This window comes from Giraffa tippelskirchi, chromosome 7 (genome assembly GCF_054371585.1).
Source record: "Giraffa tippelskirchi isolate mGirTip1 chromosome 7, T2T-mGirTip1v1.2.pri, whole genome shotgun sequence".
Classification (NCBI taxonomy): Eukaryota; Metazoa; Chordata; class Mammalia; order Artiodactyla; family Giraffidae; genus Giraffa; species Giraffa tippelskirchi.
This window is the reverse complement of record NC_137281.1, coordinates 50,665,007-50,686,728: the sequence shown is the minus strand read 5'-3', so window position 1 is coordinate 50,686,728 and position 21,722 is coordinate 50,665,007. Positions and strand designations below refer to the sequence as shown.

At 42.5% G+C, this 21,722-nt stretch overlaps 1 protein-coding gene across 8 annotated transcripts in view; it reads left to right on the top strand.

Annotated features, from left to right (window-relative positions):
- The window catches only part of CDH13 (cadherin 13), a 1,025,542-nt gene that overhangs the window by 881,691 nt on the left and 122,129 nt on the right, over positions 1-21,722 (top strand). For all 8 annotated transcript variants that reach the window (XM_081514130.1, XM_081514131.1, XM_081514132.1 and 5 more), the window contains one exon: positions 9,645-9,785. In XM_081514130.1, the coding sequence (XP_081370256.1) occupies positions 9,645-9,785 (141 nt within the window). The remainder of the gene's footprint in view (positions 1-9,644; positions 9,786-21,722) is intronic.

Genomic DNA, 21,722 nt, shown 5'->3' with positions numbered 1-21,722 from the left:
TGAGGCTCTCAGATGCCCTCTCCCACAACTTTATTGGCTGCAGAGCTCAATTCTCCTCCACTTTGGGACAGGCTCTGGAGAGGAGCTGAAAGGAATGCAGAAAACTCTATTTATTGTTAGTTTTTGAAAATAAAATAGAAAGGAGCCCTCCAAGGACATGTTGGCAGGTTTTATTATTTGTGAGGAGAACACAATTGTCTTTATCAACACTCTGTCTGTCTGTGAGGCTGGGCCAGCAAAGGGCAAGACCAAATGTTAAGTCATAACATCTAACGCCTTGTTCCCAGCACGACTAGCATTGAAGGGTGTTAATAGGCTGAGCTCTTGTCAGCAGAGCCAAGACAATTTCCAGGCCAAAATGAATGATGGAGCCAAGATCACAAAAGGGCCGCCTCGTGCCAACGGGCAGGAGATCACAGTGCACCGGGTGGTCTCGTCCAAATAGTGCAAGAGGAAGAAAGCAGGACTCCCTATGCCAGGCATGAAAACTGCAGCAGAGCCTTCCAGAAGAGTCCGTGGCTGGGTTGTCCTTGCCTTTTCTGCCTGGTATGTGAGTTCGCTTTGGGAACAACAGCGGTGGCATAACTGGACTCCATCTTGTGTGGTCTTTCCTCAGATGATTTATAGTTCAACCTGTTTTCAAAGAGGATAACCCAATGCCAGCGCAAAAGCACTGTCTTGAATTGTTTTCCTGTCCCCAGGTGGAGTGGGTGGGCGTCGGTGGCCGATTCTTTACTCTCTCAGTGGGGTCCTTTGTTTCTGAAGCTGCCTGGGATGATTACAGCAATAGAACTCTCAGCCCGAGTAAGCTTTGCATAAAATGCATTCCACTTCAGAGAAAACACATAATGCTGATTAAAAGGAACCCTGGATGGCAGAGTTGATTAAGAGATCACACCTGCATGGGAGCAGGCTCTAAGAAACCGGTCGGATCGAGCTGGACAAAGACCACTTAGACTGTGCTTTTCTATGTAGGGGAGCTGATACTGATTAAGCACCTGAAATTAATGGGCAAAAGGCTGTTCACACGCAAAGGACCACGAGCAGACAAAGGTGGTAATGCTGCAATTGCTCCAAGTCGTAGGCATTTAGAACCTAATTTCAGAAACATCCTCCAACCCTTGGTGGGCTCGTGTGCTTTTGTCATTGGGAGTCAGTAATTGAATTTTCTGGACGTTTTGAACAGTATATAACTTTGTGAAGCTGATTACGCAGCAGAACGCGATTTTTAGGCTGACCTTAAAAACGTTACCTTCTGCTGTGCGGTTGGGAAACAGGCAGAGTGCCGCCCTCCTAGCTGCATTTGCTCTGGGGGAGAGGAAAAGAACAACGCCACCCTGCTCTGCCCTGTAACCTCGTGAGATTCATTTAGATTCTATGTATATCATTTAATAACAGATTTTGTAAAACCTTAACATAAGGAGCCACCATAAAACGTATTATCTTTTATTACCCATACAGAGGATGACATTTTAGATGGTAATAAATTGAAACCCAAGAAAAGCTATTTGCTTTTGGAGAGCACTTGGCAGATGACAAGAACACCGGTTTCCTGATTTTATATTGTGGCAGATACGGCCCCCCCAGGGTCACCCGAGGCAGCCCCCAGATGGGGTTGCTGAGACTCCTCTGAGCGACATCCTCTGGTCCCTCTTTCTCTGAAAGGTCGTTCCCGTCCAAACCTCTCTGCTGAGGACCGGGTTTCCCCACCTTTGTCGGTCCCCATTCCAGCTCATACTGTCAGGGTGTGTGACTTGGAGCTGAGCCCAGGCTTGGGACCTGCCGTGGGGCACCTGCCACGAGGTGGGGGAGCCCAGTCCTCCACTATCAGAGCCAGCCAAGCCTCCCTCCGGTGGCTGTCTTTCCGACAGGGCAGGACCTCCCCTACTCGCTCCAGAAAGCCAGAGCCTTGTCACCTTATCCCCCTCTGCACAGTCGTCCTTCTAGAGACCCGCTCAGCCTGACCAACCTCGCCCAGGCCCCGCCTTTGGGCCTCTAACCTCTGCAACCTAGAAGAGCACCCCCAAAGCCAAGCTTTCTGAGTGGCAGTCCGCATCACCACACTTTGATTTACTTATCCATCATACATTAACAGAGTGTGCCGGGCACTGGGCTGGCTGTGTGACTTTTCCCCATAGTGGTTAAAATTAGCTCAGTTTATTTTCAAGGAGTATAACCTAGAGGCCACGCAAAGGCGGTGTCCTGGGATGTGTGTGTCTCAGAGGGCCAGATGTTGTCCCCAACAGGACAGGAGTAAGTTAGAGGTAGGGTCCTTGCCTCCACTGAGGGCTGTAATGAATACTCAGTAAGTGACTGACATATTGAAAACCATATACTTTGAAGAGAAGATTCTCCAATAAACTGATCCAGTATTTACCCCTTTGTAGATGGGAGGAAATTCATCTCCTCTTCCTACTAGACAGAGTTTGTAGGAAAGGTCTGGTTGACATTACACTTCAAAGGACTGAAATGGAAATATTTCCCAGAGGAAAGATAGCGAATGCTATTCTGGGAAGGTGGGCAGTCCTGAGGAAGGGGGGCAGCTGGGAGTGAAATGAAGGTGGCAGCTGGCGACGACGAGCACCATGGGGTGGGGTGGGAGGCAGCACCTCGGCTCCCCAGGACGCCTGACAAGCCACATCCATTCCCTGTGGCTGCCGTAGCAAGACCGCAAAGTCTGTGGCTCAAACAGCACACATTTATTATCTCACAATTCTGGAAGTCGGAAGTCCAAAATGAGTTTCACTGGGGTGAAATTAAGGTGTTGGGGGCCCTGATTCCTCCCGGGAGCTCTGGGTAAAAATGTATCTCCTTGCCTTTCCCACCTTCTGGAGGCCCCCTGCATTCCTTAGCCCATGGCCCCCTCCTCCATCTCTCCATCTTTAAGTCCAGCAGTGTGCCACCGGCCTCTTCAAACCTCTGTCTCTCTCCTTCTGTTGCTGTATCGCCTTCTCCTCTGGAAGACAAAGCAGGCTCGAGGAGCAACCACAGTGTTGTTTAGTGTCTCATGGGGAGTACGTTTTTTTCTAGAAAGGGGAAAAAAAGAAAATTTTGTAGAGAGAAACTTCAGTTTCTATTTTTCGTTTAAATTACATCATAAACAAGTGAGTTTTAAGTTGAAATAAGGGTACATGTTGACCTGCATTTCATCAGGTGTTCATTCAGAACGATGCTAATCCAAGTGTGGACCTCAGGTCAGCAGCAGCAGCATTTCCTAGAAGCTTTCTGGAAAGGCACATCCTTGGGCCCCACTCTAGACCTCCTGAATTGTAAGCACCATAAGCGGGCTGAAAATCTGTATTTTAATGCAGCCACCAGGAGCTTCTGATACAAGCAAGTTCCAGAAGCACCGATGGAGACAGTCTCTCTTAAGCACCTACTAGATACCAGGCATAATGTTGCCATGGCAATTCAGGGCCAAAAGTTTAGAAAAAACAGGCTAATATAGTAAACACTGTATATATATATATATATATATATATATATATATATATATATATAGAGAGAGAGAGAGAGAGAGAGAGAGAGAGAGAGAGTATACTATATATATAATATAGTAAACAGAAAAATATATAAAAACCATAGAGAAAGAACACTTTAATTATATTTTGTTTTACTTCAACTTTTAGGGGCCTGTGCTTGCGCATGCTCAGATCCACCCCAAACTAGCCGTATGTTTCTGGACGTTCCCTAACTCTGTTCCCTCAGGCCGGGAGTTCCTTGAAGGTGGGATAGACCAGGCGATGTCTGAGATCCTTTCAAGAAACAATAGGTCATGTCTCTTCGCATCACAGACCTTGACTCCAGCCACGCCAGGGACCCTGTGTTAGCTGGACCTCCATGCTGGTTCTCAGGCTCCTCTTCCCTCTCTGAATTCTCTGCCCTCACAGCCTCCTTCAAAGCCCAGCCCCAGCCTGCATTGACCTGAAGCCGTGTAAAAACCACAGTATCCCTCCCAGCTGCAACTTTCACATCCGAACCTACGGACCACACATTCCGCACACCCAGCCTATTGCTTTGTGGAGCCACTCTACGTGTTTTACCTTCAACCAAGCTGTGGGTTCCTTGAAAGTAGAGAATATACTTTATACTTCTTGTTCCCAGGGTGTCCTGAACAGATTCAGAATCAGCCTTTAGTCCTTATTAAACGGTTGAATTTAACAGTGTTTTAGGATTAATAGTCTCTCATCTTCTTCCACAGAAATTCACTTCCACGTCATGACCCCATTCCTGATCCCACAGTAAGAGATTCCCCTCTTCAGGGCCGTCCCTTCGTCCCCCACCAGTGTCTGGGCTAAGTGGCCTTTCCTTTGCAATAACCACAGCACTCTCCTTACTCCCATCTCATTCTCCTGAAATCACCTCGGAATTTCCTAGCACCAAATTTGTCTCCCTTTACTTGTTGCTACTCTCTAGCACAGTGCCTAATGTGAAGTAAGTACTTAATAGAAAGAAAAAGAAAGAGAAGTTGCTCAGTCATGTCCAACGCTTTGCGACCCCACAGACCGTAGCTTACCAGGCTCCTCCATTCATGGAATTTTCCAGCCAAGAGTACTGGACTGGGTTGCCATTTCCTTCTCCAAGTACTTAATAAATATTTGGTAAATTAAATAACCTTCATACAGCCTTCCAGAGCACCCCGCATCCTGACTCCCTTCTCACAGACCTTAACTGCCACACCTCCATAACACTTATCTCATCATACTGACATACTTACTTTTTGTTTATTTATCTAAAAATGCACTGAAAGCAGGGTCTGTATCATTCACCAGTTATTGGAACTTAGTAGACACTATATAAATGTTTCTGTGAATCAACCTGAATATTAAATATTTGCTGCCTTAAGTCCAAAGGGGGTGATTTTTCCAGGTATGTTATGACTGCCTTTAGCATTTTATTTACCGTAACTCATCAGTAACATCAGAAGAGGTCCACTTCACCTGGAAATGTTTTATTTGATTTTGGTGTCCCTCAACCCGAAATCTATCACTTAGGTTATTCCAGCTGCATGTGCCTAAGTGGCAGTGTTTACGTCCCCTGCTGCTTCCCCACCCTGCTGGCTCTGTCAGCAACCAGTAAATCTGGGGAAATGAGCTCTGCTTTCTCCTTACCCACCAGACCCCAGCCGGCAAGAAAACAGCAGGTGACAGCCACGTACATGAATGTTCACATTAGCGTCAAGCAACAAGGTGAAAGGAGGCCTAAAGACAAATACAAGTCAAACCCGACTTGCCCCGTTGGCTAGGAAGGTAGAGGAATGTCCCTCCCCACCTGCGGTGAGAAGAGGGCAGCATTCACAAAGGGATGTACAGTCCTGCCAGATTTATGGACTACCTGGCCCCAGTCTAACATGGCCAGAGTGGGTAAATTAAACCCCAGACAGACAGCAACTCATTCTGCTCCATACAATGCACTCAGCCATCTGTTTGCAGTATTTATAGACCAGGTGTCAGGTGCAGCTAACCTGGAGAAGAATGCAGTCTCTGTTCAGGTGCCATACTGCAAGGAGTCTTGCTTTGCTCAGCTTCTCCGGGCAAAACTGATGAGTAAATAAATTAACGAACTCCACTGCACTATATCCTTGCTATAAATCGCGTGTTAATATTTCTCATTAACAATACCCTTAATGTTAGACAGCAAAGGGATCTATTGAAAAAGACTCCTATAGATTTCCTTGACCCTTAAAGCACCATTTATAACCATAGTAACCTATCGTGTATTTCACTTTCCAGCTATGCACTCAACGACGTCATGTTGGTAGCTTGAAAGCAGTCGTGGTTAAGAGTATTTAAACCTCATTGTGGTTTTGATTTGCATTTCTCTGATAATGAGTGATGTTGAAATGATACACGGTGCTCGGGGCTGGTGCACTGGGGTGACCCGGAGGGATTGGATGGGGAGGGAGGTGGAAAGGGGGTTCTGGAAGGGGAAAACATGTACAGCCATGTCATGTATGGCAAAACAAATACAATATTGTAAAGTTAAAAAAATAGAAAATAAACTAATTTTAAAAATAAATAAATAAAACAAAAACAAAACAAACAAAAAGAGTATTTAAACCACCAAAATGTACAAAGCTGCAAGTCAGGAGCATATGCTGCTAAACATTTATGGGCACACCGCTCTTTGTAATTCATTGTTTTATAAAAATGCAACTATAATTGATTAATTAGTGCATAATAACAACGTGCCAAGCACTGAATCAGTAGCTGGGAGATAAACTTTAAACAAGCCAAGGTCCCTGACCTCATGGAGCTCAAGTGGTTAGAGTCAAAATAGCCAATAAACAAGTAATCAATAAACAAGAATATTATAGATTGTGATTGTTGTTGTTGTTCAGTCGCTAAGTTGTGCCCAACTCTTTGTAACCCAATGGACTGCAGCACACCAGGCTTCCCTGTCCTTCACCATCTCCTGGAGTTTGCTCAAACTCATGTCCATTGAATCGGCGATGCCATCCAACCATCTCATCCTCTGTCATCCCCCTTCTCCTCCTGCCTTCAATTTTTCTCAGTATCAGAGTCTTTTCCAATGAGTCAGCTCTTCACATCAGGTGGCCAAAGTATTGGAGCTTCAGCTTCAACATCAGTCCTTCCAATGTATTTTCAGGCTTGATTTCCTACTGCTGGAGAAAAACTGTATTTGTTATTTATTGCAGCATAACAAATTACTCCAAAATGTAGTAACTTAAAACAATAGATACTTACTATCTCCCAGTTTCTGTGCTCAGGAGTCTGGATGTGGCTTAGCTGTGTCTTCTGCTTTCTGGACTCTCACAAAGCTGCCATTCATGTGTTAGTACAGAATTTCAGTCTCATCACGTATGCCTGGGGAAAGATCCATTCCAGGCCCATCCAGTGGTTGTTGGCAGCTCTCTATTCCTTCTGGCTGTTCTTGTAGGCCTCCTTCAGCTTCTTGCCACATCCTTAGAAGACTTTCCAAAGATTCTACTACATAATAACAGCATCCACGTACACACTCCAGGCTCCGTGCTTGGCACTTTACATTACCTGTTTTCATCCTCACTTATCCTAGAAGTATTATTATTCTCCCCATTGGACAGGTGAGGAAATGCAGGCAAGGAGAACATAAACAACTTGACCAGGTTCACTCAGCTTCTAAGAGGTGGAGTCAAGGTAACAGTCACTGGCCAAATGCTGATTGTCCCTCCCTAAGTGTCAGCTCCCCATTATGCAAGGAGACCCCTGACTTCATGGAGCATCAATGCAATGAAGAATGGCCATCAAAAATGAGCATGAATTCACCAAAAGGAGAAAGAGGGGGGAAGAAAGGTCAAAAGTAAGAAAAAGTAGGGTACAGTAGAAGAAAATCCAGTCTGGACAAAATATGAAAGGAGGTGCGGAGGGCGGCTCAAGTTGAAGCAAGAGAAGGAGGGGCCCCCAAACGGGTTAATGGCCAAACCTTCCTCCGTGTAACATTTACTCGTTGATTTTCCCCCACAGCTACCATTATGCTTGTTATTAGTGATAAATGTTCCGTTAAATGCTTACTCGTATGGCAGTCGAGGTAGCTGTGTAAAACATTAAGGGTCCGGTGATTGATTATATGCCATATTTAATGACACAGTTTGATTCTTTTTTTTTTCAAGATAAAATGTTTGGTTTTCAAATCAGTGTGGTCGGTGAACCCAGCCCGTGGCTGCGGAGATACACCCGAGGCTCTTTCTTGCAGACACACCATCTTCCTTTTGTTTCTAGGATATATACTAACTGGTAGCAAATCAACACCCAGGAGGAGATGGCAAATGCAATAGAAATGCATGACTGCGGAATTCAAACCAGGAGAGCAGCTTGACTCTCAGATATGTCTTACAGATCAGATAGCTTAAAATAAAATCAGAGCAGCCAATTTAATTCTCCCAGTTTTGACACAGTGCTTCTCTTGGTCCAAATAAAATCATATCTCCTTGAGCTAGAGTTCCCCAAAGGATGAGCCATTCCCTGAGAATAAATGGCTCTAGTTTGGAAATGCCACTGATATGCTCAGGCCTTTGAGATATAATTTAGTTCAGGGAAACAGTAATATATCATCATTATCAATAATGAAAGTAAGTTGGCCAGTTTGTGTGCTGCGTACCGGCTGGTTGTCGGGGTCAAAGGCGTGGTCCTTGCCCTTGAAAACTTTGTCATCCACTTAGGGAGATGGTAAATGGGCATCAAAATAAGGCCAAACAGGAAACCTAGCCTTCAAATTAGTCAGGGAGGACAGCCACTGTAATAAACTTCCTTAACCCTGAGCAAAAGCTTGTCTCTTGTTCACATCCCAGCCTACAGCATGTCAATGAAGGGTCTCTGTGGCACAGTCATATGGAGATCCAGGCTTCTTCCTTCTGGGGAATAGAAAACATAGAGGATTATGCGGGAGCTCTAGGGGCCAGATTAGTCCATCACTTCTGCCTACATTCCATCGGCCAGAATCGGTCACACAGTTTGTAAGGTCCAGCTGTATGTGCGTGCCTAGTCTCTTCGATCTTGTCTTACTCATTGCAACCTTGTGGACCATAGCCTGCAGGCTTGTCTGTCCGTGGGATTCTCCAGGCAAGAATACTGGAGTGGGTTTCCATTTCCTTCTCCAGGGGATCTTTCTGACTCAGGGATCAAACCTGAGTGTCTTACATCTACTGCATTGGCAGCCGGGTTCTTTACTACTAGCACTTCCTGGGAAGCTGCCCCGCAGTCAAAAGAAATAGGATTGGGTAAACAAGTAAAACTGTCTTTACCACAGTTTTCTTTAATTGCAAGAATCGATTCTGGCTGACTTCAGGGCCAAGAAGAACCTCCCGAATAAGCCCCAGGGTGTGTTACAGAATGCAGGGAAAGTTGCAGTCAGGAGCCAGCATAGTCCCACATCTCAGGCACTCTTCCTATTGGAGCTGATCACACCCATCTCCGAGCTGAGCCCTGAACCAACTGAGAGTATTTAAACATGATAGCAAAATATCTGTCAAATATTCAAATGAAAAACATATGCGTTGAGGGATAACAGTGCAGTATTGCTTTTGTGTTAAATTTATCAGATCATGACTGGATTAAAAAATATCTTTCAAATTTCACATGACATAAAAGACTAAAACAACTCACAGTGGCATGAAGGAAGTGCAGTATAAATGACTCTAAATCTCAGTTGGTGTTTTCTCACCTGTAAAATGGGAACAATAAATGCAACTTAACATGCTCGTTGAAAAGACTGATACTGGTTTCTGAAAAGCAGAGTAATCTGATGCCTGGTCCAGATTGTTCAGTTCCTTTGTCCTAATCTCATCATCAGACTTAGCCTCATTCCTAGATCAGTTCCATGAGGCCACTGTGAAAAGACATATAATGGATATAAACATCAAATGTGCAACGTGTACCCAAACCCTGGACTTGGAACATTCTGGAATGTATCACATGTCCCCTTAAACAAGGACAGAAAATAGATTCCATCCCCACAGCCAGCTCCAGTCCATGTATAAAGACTGTCTTTCTTGGAGAGACTCCAAAGGTGCGCTTCTCCTCCGCAGGTGAGGGTGCCGCCCTACTCAGGTGCCTGCCCTGAGGGAGGGGACACACAGCGTCAGCCGAGCACTTGCCGGCCACCTGTCCCTGGCAGTGACTCCTCTCTGTTATGTTTTTGCCTCGTAGACGCTGGAAAATCCCAAGTATGAACTGATCATTGAGGCTCAAGATATGGCAGGACTGGATGTTGGATTAACAGGCACGGCCACAGCGACAATCATGATTGATGACAAAAACGATCACTCACCAAAGTTCACCAAGAAAGAGGTAAACCCCTGCTGAGCACCCCTCGCGGTCATGGCCATGATTGCTGATTAACATTAATTCCGTGAACCACAGCCCTGCTGGCTCCCTGTTTGCAACATCAAAGCCCTCCTTTGTGGAGAGAAGATGGTGTTTTGCCAGAATAGTTTTCTACATTTTTATCTTTTTTTTTAAGTGGAAAATACCAGAGCATTATGATTCAAAAGCATTGAATCTTGTTAAAGTCCATAAGAAAATAACTTTTAATGCCAAAGTGCCACTTTCATAGTTTTATCGGTGTTATTTAGTGCTGAATTATGCGAGTCCTATTGTGGTTTTAGCATAACAATAACTATTTTTTCAGCAAGTACAGATTGAGGGGCCAGACGGAACAGCAGCAAGAAGGTAAAGCAGATTTTCTTGGCAATAACTGGGCGGCCCAGGAGCTTATAAATAACAACCAAGTTAGCTCGTCTGGGAGAGCCGTTATTTATTTGCAGTTCCTGTGCTTTTATGATTGTGGATCATGGTTGTTGTTTCCCATCTATTCCAATGGAATAGTGTTTGGGGACAGGCTGAGTGTGCAAGACCAGATCCAGCTGCTGGATATGTGTCCAGACTAAGAAGTCATTGGCACCATACATCTGAAGGCAATGTGACAGTCTTGGTTTCTTTGGGGGTCAGGACCAGAGCCAAGGACTTAACACCCCTCTTACCGACCAAGAGCATAGAATCAGTCATGGCAGCCCCCTGTTTGCCAAACCTTTCCTGTATATCCACCACCACCACCTCAGGGCTCTCCACCTGAGATCCATTGCCTCATTTGATTGTGTGAGGTTGGCTTCGTGAGCCACATTTTTTAAGCAGTCAGAGAGCTTATTTAAAGCTCGGAGAATCTGGGTCTCCAAAGTCTTAGGCAGAACAAGTAGCAGAAGTAGGATGTGAGCACCGCACCCTGTGAACCTTGCTCTCAGCCCCAATGCTGCACTTCCTTGCCCACTGTTGATGTTTCCCACCCTCCCAAGCACTCAGAGAAGAGACCCATGTCTGGATTGGCAACTGTGCACCCCTCTCTCACATGTGCCAGGGCCACCCCCGATGACCCTTCTCAGCCCCCTGGCTCCCCAGTGACCTCTGCACATCAGCAGCCCCGCCTGACTCATCCAGGAGGTGGAAATCTCCCCCTCTCCCAGTGGTGTCTTGGACACTTGGGATTCTAACCTCAAAACAGCAAAGTCCACGTAGCTGATGTGGTCCATTCTATCACTCCCACGACAGTGCTTCTGTAACTGCTAATATAGATTGCATATTATTCCCATGTTTCTCAAACTATGCTCCAAGAAATTAGTTCCACAGTTGTACCATTGTAGAGGGGGAGGGGGAGGGAGATTTCAGGGTCAAAGAAATCTGGAGAGCACTGAGAGGACTGGTATGAAGGGCTTCTTTTGCTATAGGGCTTCTGGATACCTTTAAAATGCTTTGTGTTTCTCTAAGGGTTAGGTATGGTCTGTAAGGTTTCTCAGGCTTATTTGGCCTGGGAGTAATTTTCCCTGGACCACCTCTTCATGTCTCACTGAGCTGGTGTTCATAAGATATTCAATGGGAGATATCAATTGATCTGTAAAATTTCTCAGGAACCCCTTTCAAAAGAATGACTCAAGGCACTGTGGAATGGTCAATATAGACATAGTAATGACACTAGAAATTGGATAACCCCAATCTGAAATAAGAAAACCTATCCATGTTACCAAAAGGGTGATATTAATTAGTTATTTCAGTGGAGGCTGAACTGAGCTCAGATTGTGTTCTTAGCTAGGGGCTAAATACTGTGAGAGGCTCTTGTTGATATTGTTGTTAATACCACTGAATTTAAGGGAAGATTTAACATAGATATGAAGTAAAGTAAGAGACCTTGAATAGCATAATGTATTCACCTGTGAATATTGGCAAAAGCACAGAACTCTCTTCAAATGGACATTGGATGATGAGCTAGAGATTCCCATGGGGCAGAGCTGACATCACAACTTGTATGGAGATACAAGTAACAAAACGAGAAAAATGGGAAGCTAGTACTTCACATTCTCTCTATTCGACGTTAAATGTCCAAAAGAGTCTTTGCCAATGTTGGGTAAATCAAATTCACGGCCAAATGATCTAGCGTGTTCCAGGAAGCCTGCTGTTCTTTGTCATTGAGTGGGGGTTCATACACTGTGGACGCCAGAACACTAGAGGCAGTAAAATGAGATGTGATGGGGTGAGCTCTAAACCAGAAAGAGATTCAAACCCCACCTATAAGCCATGTGACCTGAGCATGTTCACTATCCACGTTCTCATTTTGTCACCTGTTAATGGGACTGATCATGAAGCCCACCTCATTGAGTTCTTGTGAATGTTAAATGAGCTGATGGTGACAAGCACTAGTTCTTGTGACCTCATGTTCTCTAGCGTGTTGGTGATAAGGATGTGGTGGTGATTTAGAAGGTGGCAGTGAGGACAGTGGGGTAAAGGAAGTCATGAGGAAGAGGGTGAGGAAGGCGGTGGTGAGGAAGATGGCAGCAGAGAGCAAGATGATGGTATGATAAATGATGTCATTTCTAAAATTCAGAAGGCCAGGCGAAATTCTTATCTAAAGGGCTGTCTTCCCTCCATGTTGAAAAGCTGCTATTTTCCTTTAAAGTGATCTACGAACCTGCTCAAACACTTCAAAGTACATGATTAAGATCCTCCCATGATTAAGGGAGACGTAATTCTGAAGGAGAGAGGGCAGAAACTGTAAAACTCATCATAGTGGGTAAGAGCAAAGACATCTGAGAGAGGCCTGTTAGGTGGAGAAGGGATGGGGACTCAGCCCAAAGATGGTCTCAGGTGTAGAAGAAGTCGAACATGATGAACTTGGAAGAGAAAGTAACATGGACCTGTGATCCTGAAGCTGAAATAATTTTTAGAGAGAAAGGTCAGGGCTCAGTCATCCCGGAATGGAAATGGTGGTCATTTGAGGTTGAAAGTATCTAGAAACCTGTCCAAGAAGATGTTGTCTTATGTAAGTTTCTTCACATACAACGACATTTCTTAGGAAATTCATAGAAATATTAATAGATGATTGTTGTCTTTTTTCAAATTTCTACTTTATATGATCTTTCATCTCCAGAAAAATTAATTTTTTTGATCTGTTTAAAAGAGGAGAGGCCAAAAATTACAGACTGCAAATAGTGCAGTGTTAAATGAGATAGAGGTGTAGTTTCTCTCACATGAAAGTCTCTGCGTCAGCAGTCCCAGGCCAACATGACGAGACCATGATATTGTCAATTTACTGTGCTCATCTTAACCTTTCTTCTCTGCCTTCCCCAAAGCTGCATCATGGTACAGCAGGGTCACTGCAGTGCCAGCCATTATGTCCTTGTAACAGATAAAAATAGAAGCAGGAAATGAGAAAGGCAAAGGAGAACCTGTCACCTAAGTAAAACATCACCTAAAGAGCTTCCCCAGAAAGTCAAATGACATCTACTTGAGTGTCCTCAGTCTTCTTTATCTGTAAGGGAGATTGAGAAACGACCCCAGCTATTCTTAGTTGGCAGGTTGCAGCCCCTGATAATATAGAGGTTGGTACTGAGGAAGGAGATGTTGTATTCTTAAAGTTATTTTAAACAGCAAATATTGCCTGCTGAGATCATTTCTTCTCCTGTGAGTATTCACACTGACTGTAAGCTTGCTGCAAAGTGAAGCCCACACCTCTCTTATTCTCTGTTGCATTCCCAGTTGGCACTCAACAATCCAGTACCTGCTGAATGTTTCCTGAAGATAATTTTAACTTGAGAACAGTGTTATTGGGTGTGAGGAACCAAGTACCATAAATTGTTACTGATATATGAAATCAATCTTAGTCATTGATTATCATGAAAATTTGGGTTAGAAGCACTAGTCTCCTATGGAGAGTCTTCTGTGAATTTTCCTAATAGTTTTTACATGTGGCTTTAACTGTTAATGTTTACCTGTTAGCTGTGGCTTTTCTAGATTAGGTATTTGGAAATGACCTTAGGAAATATAGGTAAACTCTCCAAACCCAGAGTCTGAATTATGGTTAGAATCTCGGTCCAATTTAGAGCAAAAGGACTTGTCCATTTCTGTCTCTAAATTTTTTTTAAGAAAAAATGTGTTATTTGTTCCTATAGCATAGTTAATGTTCAACAAATATTGACTGAGTAACTATATTTTCACATAAACCCCAGGATTGGGGGATTAATTAATTCACTATTAATTTTAAAAGAATATGTTTGCAAATAATAGTAAGATTTTTAAATGTTTTCATTCATTTATTCTATCAATTGATTTTCAAGTTTTACCTTAAAATGGAAATTGGTAATGAAGACTTAATAACTTAGGAATTTTTTTTTGGCCTACTTGATGAATTCTTTTTAAGGTAAATATTTTAATGTTCAGACTATAACACTACAATACCTGTAATAAAAATGGTGTAAAAAAACTTAAAAGGAAACTGTTTTTCTGGAAACTGAGAGATGAGTAAATGATCCAGTTTTCATAAAGGGGTAAAGATAAATGGCGTAAGCTGGGAGTCAGCAAGTTGAAACTGAGTCACCAGCAGATACTTGCATTAAGTTATCAAGAGGGTACTGGGGTCCAGTCTGCAATTCATGAAAGTCAGTGTCAGGCCTTGAAGGACTTCGATGCTTCAGGAGTCTTATCTTTTCTTTGCAATATTGGCTTTCATAATAAAAATATTTTACTAATTATTTATTAATTAGCTGCCTAATTCACCCCATAACACATTTTCCTCTTATATGTTTAACTGAAAACTCTGTGGTCTCTTCTTTATGTAATAATTATGTAAAAACATTCTCTATAGAAGGGGAACAATAAGTGTAGTCTTTTCTCTTGCAGGGTTGATAGAAGCTTGCTCTGTATTGTTGAGAGTTTACAACAATTAGTTGAGAACAGTTTTTTCACCTATACTACATTATTGGAAAACTCATGTGAAATTGAAGAATTGTTGTTAAATATAAGAAAATCTCTATCAAGTTTCTATCATATAGATATATAGCTCTACAGTGTCAAATGTTCTTGTATAAAGACCAATCTTTAAACTGATGACACTTGTAATCATGTCACCCACATCCTTGTTTTGAGGCAGTTTAAGATTTTTGTATGTTGGCATTGCAGGTAAATCACAAGAAATTCAAATCTCTACCAGTGTGTTCATTTTGACTCACTACTTCTTCATTTGTAAGTGTATTAATCAAGGAGCTATTTTATATATCACATTAGAAATATACTTTTTCCTCCAAATGAAATATCTGAAGGAAGATTTCAGGATAACATCAGTGTACACACAGAAATCCCTTGCATTCCTATACACTAACAATGAGAAAACAAAAAGAGAAATTAAGGAAACAATTCCATTCACCATTGTGATGAAAAGAATAAAATGCTTAGGAATAAATCTACCTAAAGAAACAAAAGACCTATATATAGAAAACTATAAAACACTGATGAAAGAAATCAAAGAGGACACAAATAGATGGAGAAATATACCATGGTCATGGATCGGAAGAATCAATACAGTGAAAATGAGTATACTACCCAAAGCAATCTATAGATTTAATGCAATCCCTATGAAGCTACAAACAGTATTTTTCACAGAACTAGAACAAATAATTTCAAAATTTGTATGGAAATACAAAAAACTTCAAATAGCCAAAACAATCTTGAGAAAGAAGAATGAAACTGGAGGAATCAACCTGCCTGACTTCAGACTATACTACAAAGCTACAGTCATCAAGACAGTATGTTACTGGCACAAGGACAGAAATATAGATCAATAGAACAAAATAGAAAGCCCAAAGATAAATCCACACACCTATGGACACCTTATCTTTGACAAAAGGGGCAAGAATATACAATGGAGAAAAGACAATCTCTTTAACAAGTGGTGCTGGGAAAACTGGTCAACCACCTGTACAAGAATGAAACTAGAATGCTTTCTAATACTATACACAAAAATAAACTCAAAATAGATTAAAGATCTACATGGAAGACCAGAAACTATAAAAGTTCTGGAGGAAAACATAGGCAAAACACTCTCTGACATAAATCACAGCAGGATCCTCTATGACCCACCCCCAGAGTAATGGAAATAAAAGCAAAAATAAACAAATGGGACCTAATTAAACTTAAAAGCTTCTGCACAATGAAAGAAACTATAAGCAAGGTGAAAAGACAGACTTCAGAATGGGAGATAATAATAGCAAATGAAGCAACTGACAAAGAATTAATCTTAAAAATATACAAGCAGCTCCTGCAGCTCAATACCAGAAAAAATAAATGACCCAATCAAAAAAATGGACCAAAGAACTAAACAGACATTTCTACAAAGAAGACATATAGATGGCTAACAAACACATCAAAAGATGCTCAGCATCATTTATTATCAGAAAAATGCAAATCAAAACCACAGTGAGGTACCATCTCATGCCAGTCAGAATGGCTGCTATCCAAAAGTCTACAAAAAATAAATGCTAGAGAGGGTATGGAGAAAAGGGAACCCTCTTACACTGTTGGTGGGAATGCAAACTAGTACAACCACTATGGAGAACAGTGCAGAGATCCCTTAGAAAACTGGAAATAGAACTGCCATATGCCCCAGCAATCCCACTGCTGGGCATACATACCAAAGAAACCAGAATTGAAAGAGACACATGTACCCCAATGTTCATCACAACACTGTTTATAATAGCCAGGACATGGAAGCAACCTAGATGTCCATCGGCAGACAAATGGATAAGGAAGCTGTGGTACATATACACAATGGAATATTACTCAGCTATTAAAAAGAATATATTTGAATCACTTTTAATGAGGTGGATGAAACTGGAGCCTATTATACAGAATGAAGTAAGTCAGAAAGAAAAACACCAATACAGTATATTAACACATATATATGGAATTTAGAAAGATGGTAATGATGACCCTATATGCGAGACAGCAAAAGAGACACGGATATAAAGAACAGACTTTTGGACTCTATGGGAGAAGGCAAGGGTGGGATGATTTGAGAAAATATCATTGAAACATGTATATTACCATATGTGAAATAGATGACCAGTCCAAGTTCAATCCATGAAACAGGGCACTCAAAACCGGGGCACTGAGACAACCCTGAGGGATGGGATGGGGAGGGAGATGGGAGGGGGGTTCAGGATGGGGGACACATAGTTATCAGTACAAAGAGGAGACACATGGCTGATTCATGTCAATGTATGGCAAAACCACTACAATATTGTAAAGTAATTAGCCTCCAATTAAAATAAATATATTAATTTTTTTTAAAGATTTTTGTATGTTGGTATTGCAGGTAAATCACAAGAAATTCAAATCTCTACCAGTGTGTTCATTTTGACTCACTGCTCTTCATTTGTAAGTTTATTAATCAACGAACTATTTTATTTATCACGTTAGAAATTTACTTTTCCCTCTAAATAAAATATCTGAAACAAGATGTCAGGATAACATCAATGTACACTATTCCTTAACTTCATCATTTTTGCTTTCTGACCACCTGACCTGCCTCTTGAGAAACCTATATGCAGGTCAGGAAGCAACAGTGAGAACTGGACATGGAACAACAAACTGGTTCCAAATAGGAAAAGGAGTACATCAAGGCTGTATATTGTCACCCTGCTTATTTAACTTATATGGAGAGTACATCATGAGAAACGCTGGACTGGAAGAAACACAAGCTGAAATCAAGATTGCTGGGAGAAATATCAATAACCTCAGATATGCAGATGACACCACCCTTATGGCAGAAAGTGAGGAGGAACTGAAGAGCCTCTTGATGAAAGTGAAAGAGGAGAGTGAAAAAGTTGGCTTAAGGCTCAATATTCAGAAAACTAAGATCATGGCATGTGGTCCCATCACTTCATGGGAAATAGATGGGGAAACAGTGTCAGACTTTATTTTTTTGGGCTCCAGAATCACTGCAGATGGTGATTGCAGCAATGAAATAAAAAGACGCTTACTCCTTGGAAGGAAAGTTATGACCAACCTAGACAGCATATTAAAAAGCAGAGACATTACTTTGCCAACAAAGGTCTGTCTAGTCAAGGCTATGGTTTTTCCAGTGGTCATGTATGGATGTGAGAGTTGGACTGTGAAGAAAGCTGAGCACCAAAAAATTGATGCTTTTGAACTGTGGTGTTGGAGAAGACTCTTGAGAGTCCATTGGACAGCAAGGAGATCCAACCAGTCCATCCTAAAGGAGATCAGTCCTGGGTGTTCATTGGAAGGACTGATGTTGAAGCTGAAACTCCAATACTTTGGCCACCTCATGTGAAGAGTTGACTCATCGGAAAAGACCCTGATGCTGGGAAGTATTGGGGGCAGGAGGAGAAGGGGAGAACAGAGGATGAGATGGCTGGATGGCATCACCGACTCGATGGACATGAGTTTGGGTAAACTCCGGGAGTTGGTGATGGACAGGGAGGCCTGGCGTGCTGTGATTCATGGGGTCACAAAGAGTTGAACTCGACTGAGCGGCTGAAATGAACTGAACTGAACTGTAACCAGCAAGAGTAGAAAAGGATGACTTTAAATCGGTCTAGGATTGAGTTAGTTCATCATTGAGTTTCAGTCTTGTGTGAGGGATATCATGGTTTTTCTTACTCTTAGGTACAGCCTCTCTGGAATTCTAACTGAAAGATGGGTACTTTTTACAAGGGCTTTTCCACCTTGGACACCCTGAATCTCAGTGGCCTTGCCAGCCCCATGGACTCTTGAAAGTTCTGCTCAGCTTCCTGGTCTCATAGCAGCACTTTCTACTCAGATTATTAGCCTCTTGTCCCTGTGCCCTTATAATCTTACTCTGCCTTGAGAGTAAAAGCTGCATAAAGTATTGGCTTTACTTCAGTTAACTTCCCTTCACAGCAGGACCCTGGATTCTCAAGTTCCAGCTGCCGTGGTAGCTCTCTAGTACTTTCAGGAGGGGAGAGGGTGTGTAAAGTCCGTTGAGCTTCCTAGATTTGAGAGGTGGTCTAGAAGAAGCTTGCCCCAGTCACTGTAAACAGAGAAAAATGTGGATTAGCCTTATACTCAGGATTATTAGGGAAAGGCAGTAGATGCTGTGTATATGGAATCCACTGTAGCACAAAACATTATAGTGTATTCATTAAAAACGTGGGTCGAAGAAATAGAATTAAATGTTTTGACAGTACTCACCCTATCTCATACCCCTTTGCTTCATAATCAATTCATTTTAGTGAAAAGATTAAAAACTTTGTGTCTCCTCTTTGATAGTGATAACCAAGAAGTGACTCTAACACGGAGGAAACTAAACTACATCATTAGGGGCAGCCTATGCTTTCCTGTTATGGAGAAGGCAATGGCAACCCACTCCAGTACTCTTGCTGGAGAGTTCCAGGGACAGAGGAGCCTGGTGGGCTGCAGTCCATGGGGTTGCGAAGAGTCTGACATGACTGAAGTGATTTAGCAGTAGCAGCAGCAGGCTTTCCTGCTCCTTCACTCTTGAGTTGGTGTGAATATCTGAGTTTTCTGAACTCTTCTCGATCTTTTCATTTGTTCTTGGTAGTTTGATGGCCCCAGGTATAAAGCTAGTACACACATGTACACATCATGTGTCATCTTTTACCAAAAGTCTAATTGAAGTGAATATATTTATCCACTCCCCCAGGATTCCACGCAATATATTTGAGTGCTTTAAATAAAAGTCTCTTACTTCCAAGGCTTCCCTGGTGGCACTAGTGGTAAAGAATCTGCCCACCAATGCAGGAGACTCAGGAGACAGGGGTCCTATCCCTAGGTCAGGAAGATCCCCTGAGAAGGAAATGGCAGCCCACTCCAGTATTCTCGCCTGGGAAATCCCATGGACAGAGGAACCTGGTGGGGTTCTCCCTGTGTCCATGGGGTCACAAAGAGTTAGACATGACTGAGTGATGAAAAATCTCCTACTTCTGTAAAAGTTTATTTCCCTTAGGAGAGCCTTTTAAATTCAGAGGTGGCTATGACTAAACACTGACCACATAATTACACATTCTGCTTGCTCAACAGAGATTAATCCAGAAAGTCAATCACGTATTTCTTAGAACATCGAACCCATTTCAATTATCTGACTCAAGTGACTTTTCTGGAAGGCAGAGTCCAAGACATTTTAACAACCAGATAAATCTTTAAAGATGATTAAATGTTATTTCAAATAGTCTGGACTCCCTCTTCCCATGAAGCTTTTTATAGCTATTATGGTGAAATATGTGATACATTTTGCTGTGATGCTGTGAAATAACATAGCTTACAGTTTTCTGTGTGGCTAAAGTTTTAAATAAAACCAAACATATATTACCGGGATCTTTATCCCGTGCTTTGTGTGGCAGCTGGGGGCCTCCCAACACATACAGAAATGGAATATTTGGAGAGAATAGAACAGTGTGACTTCACGACACAGATGCCACCAGTCCCCAACTGTGCAAACAGTCACCTCACTTGTGATGACATCAGTTCCTCGTCTACCTCTGTGCAGGTCCAACATCTTGTCCAAGGAACTCCAGAGCCCTCGATGGCAAATCACATTCCCAACTTGCCATCTCATAACTGAAGAAGGGTTAGTTGCAAAACAGCCAACACCCACATCCCCATTTATCTTCACTAGGAAGGGGTGAGTTCACTGCTTTCTTCTCCTGTACCAAGGTTGTAAAAAACAAAAAGCATGAAATCATCAACTAAGTCTCCCAGTGTTCAAATTTCAGAGGCACTTGAAACAGCAGGTCTATAGCTGAATTTGTTGACTAAAAGAGAGTGAAGGGAAATGTTTTTCAAATATAAGCAGTGCTCTATAAATAGAAGCCATCATCCAAACAAGATTCTTCCAGCTAAAGAAAAGGGAGGTGGTGTGTGCTCTCCCGGATTTAATTGTTCAGTGACAGCAGAGTGAGAAATCTTGCATTGTTGAAAATGCCCAAGTCAATTATACACTGTGTTTGTGATGTCAAAACACCTGGATTTGTTAAAGTGAAAAAATGTAATCTACCATGTGGCTTTTTCTTCAACCTCCTATAAAGGTGGACCAGACAGCCAGATGATTTATTGCGTTAATCATTCCTTCATGATTATATTCATGATGTGTTGATCCCCATCTCTCCTGTGTGAACCTCTATGCAAATCCTGTGCCTTTGCAAACCCTCTGGTTACGCTCAGAGGATCAGCAGCAACTCAGTGGCAATAAAAGCAGTTTTTTACTATAGCTGGCAGAGTCTCACCACGGAGCCACTCTATGGCACAGGGGCCTCTGAAGATTTCATCCATCTGCTTCTGCTCAAAGACAATATCCTCACACCAAGAGCAACAACCACAGAGCTGTACAACATCAGTTTTTTTTCACTCTATGAATGTAATATTACTACACCTCAAATGCAGCTTGCAGAATGAGAATGTAAGAGTTCAAAAGTAGAAAGCCAAGAGCAACCCAAAGGAGATGAAATACCCATGCCCACACTGCACCTGGAAACCATTTTGTGCTGAACAGTGTTAGAAAGAAGAGCACCGGGTCTTAGCCTGGATGGTTTTAAACGCGGTCCACTTGGTCACCACCTACCTCCAACTCGGACCATGCTGAAGTTCTAGTTGTCCCCACAACCTGCCAGGCTTTAGGATGCCTCCATGCCGCTGCACATCCCTTCTCCCTGGAATGTCTTTCTCTTCTTTCGTACCTGGAAAGTTTCAATTTACCCTTTTTATAAGTCCCCAAGTTATAAATCCCTTAGGCAATTTGCTGCTTCTCCCTCCTTGTTGCTACACATGCTGCGCATCTGCCAGCTCAGTCTTATCATGTTGCCTTTGAGTTATGTATTCCTTCTGTACCTCCCTAATACTACTAGGATGCTTTCATATTTAGGGACATGTCTTTTCCATCACCGCCTCTAGGACTCAACACAGGGACCA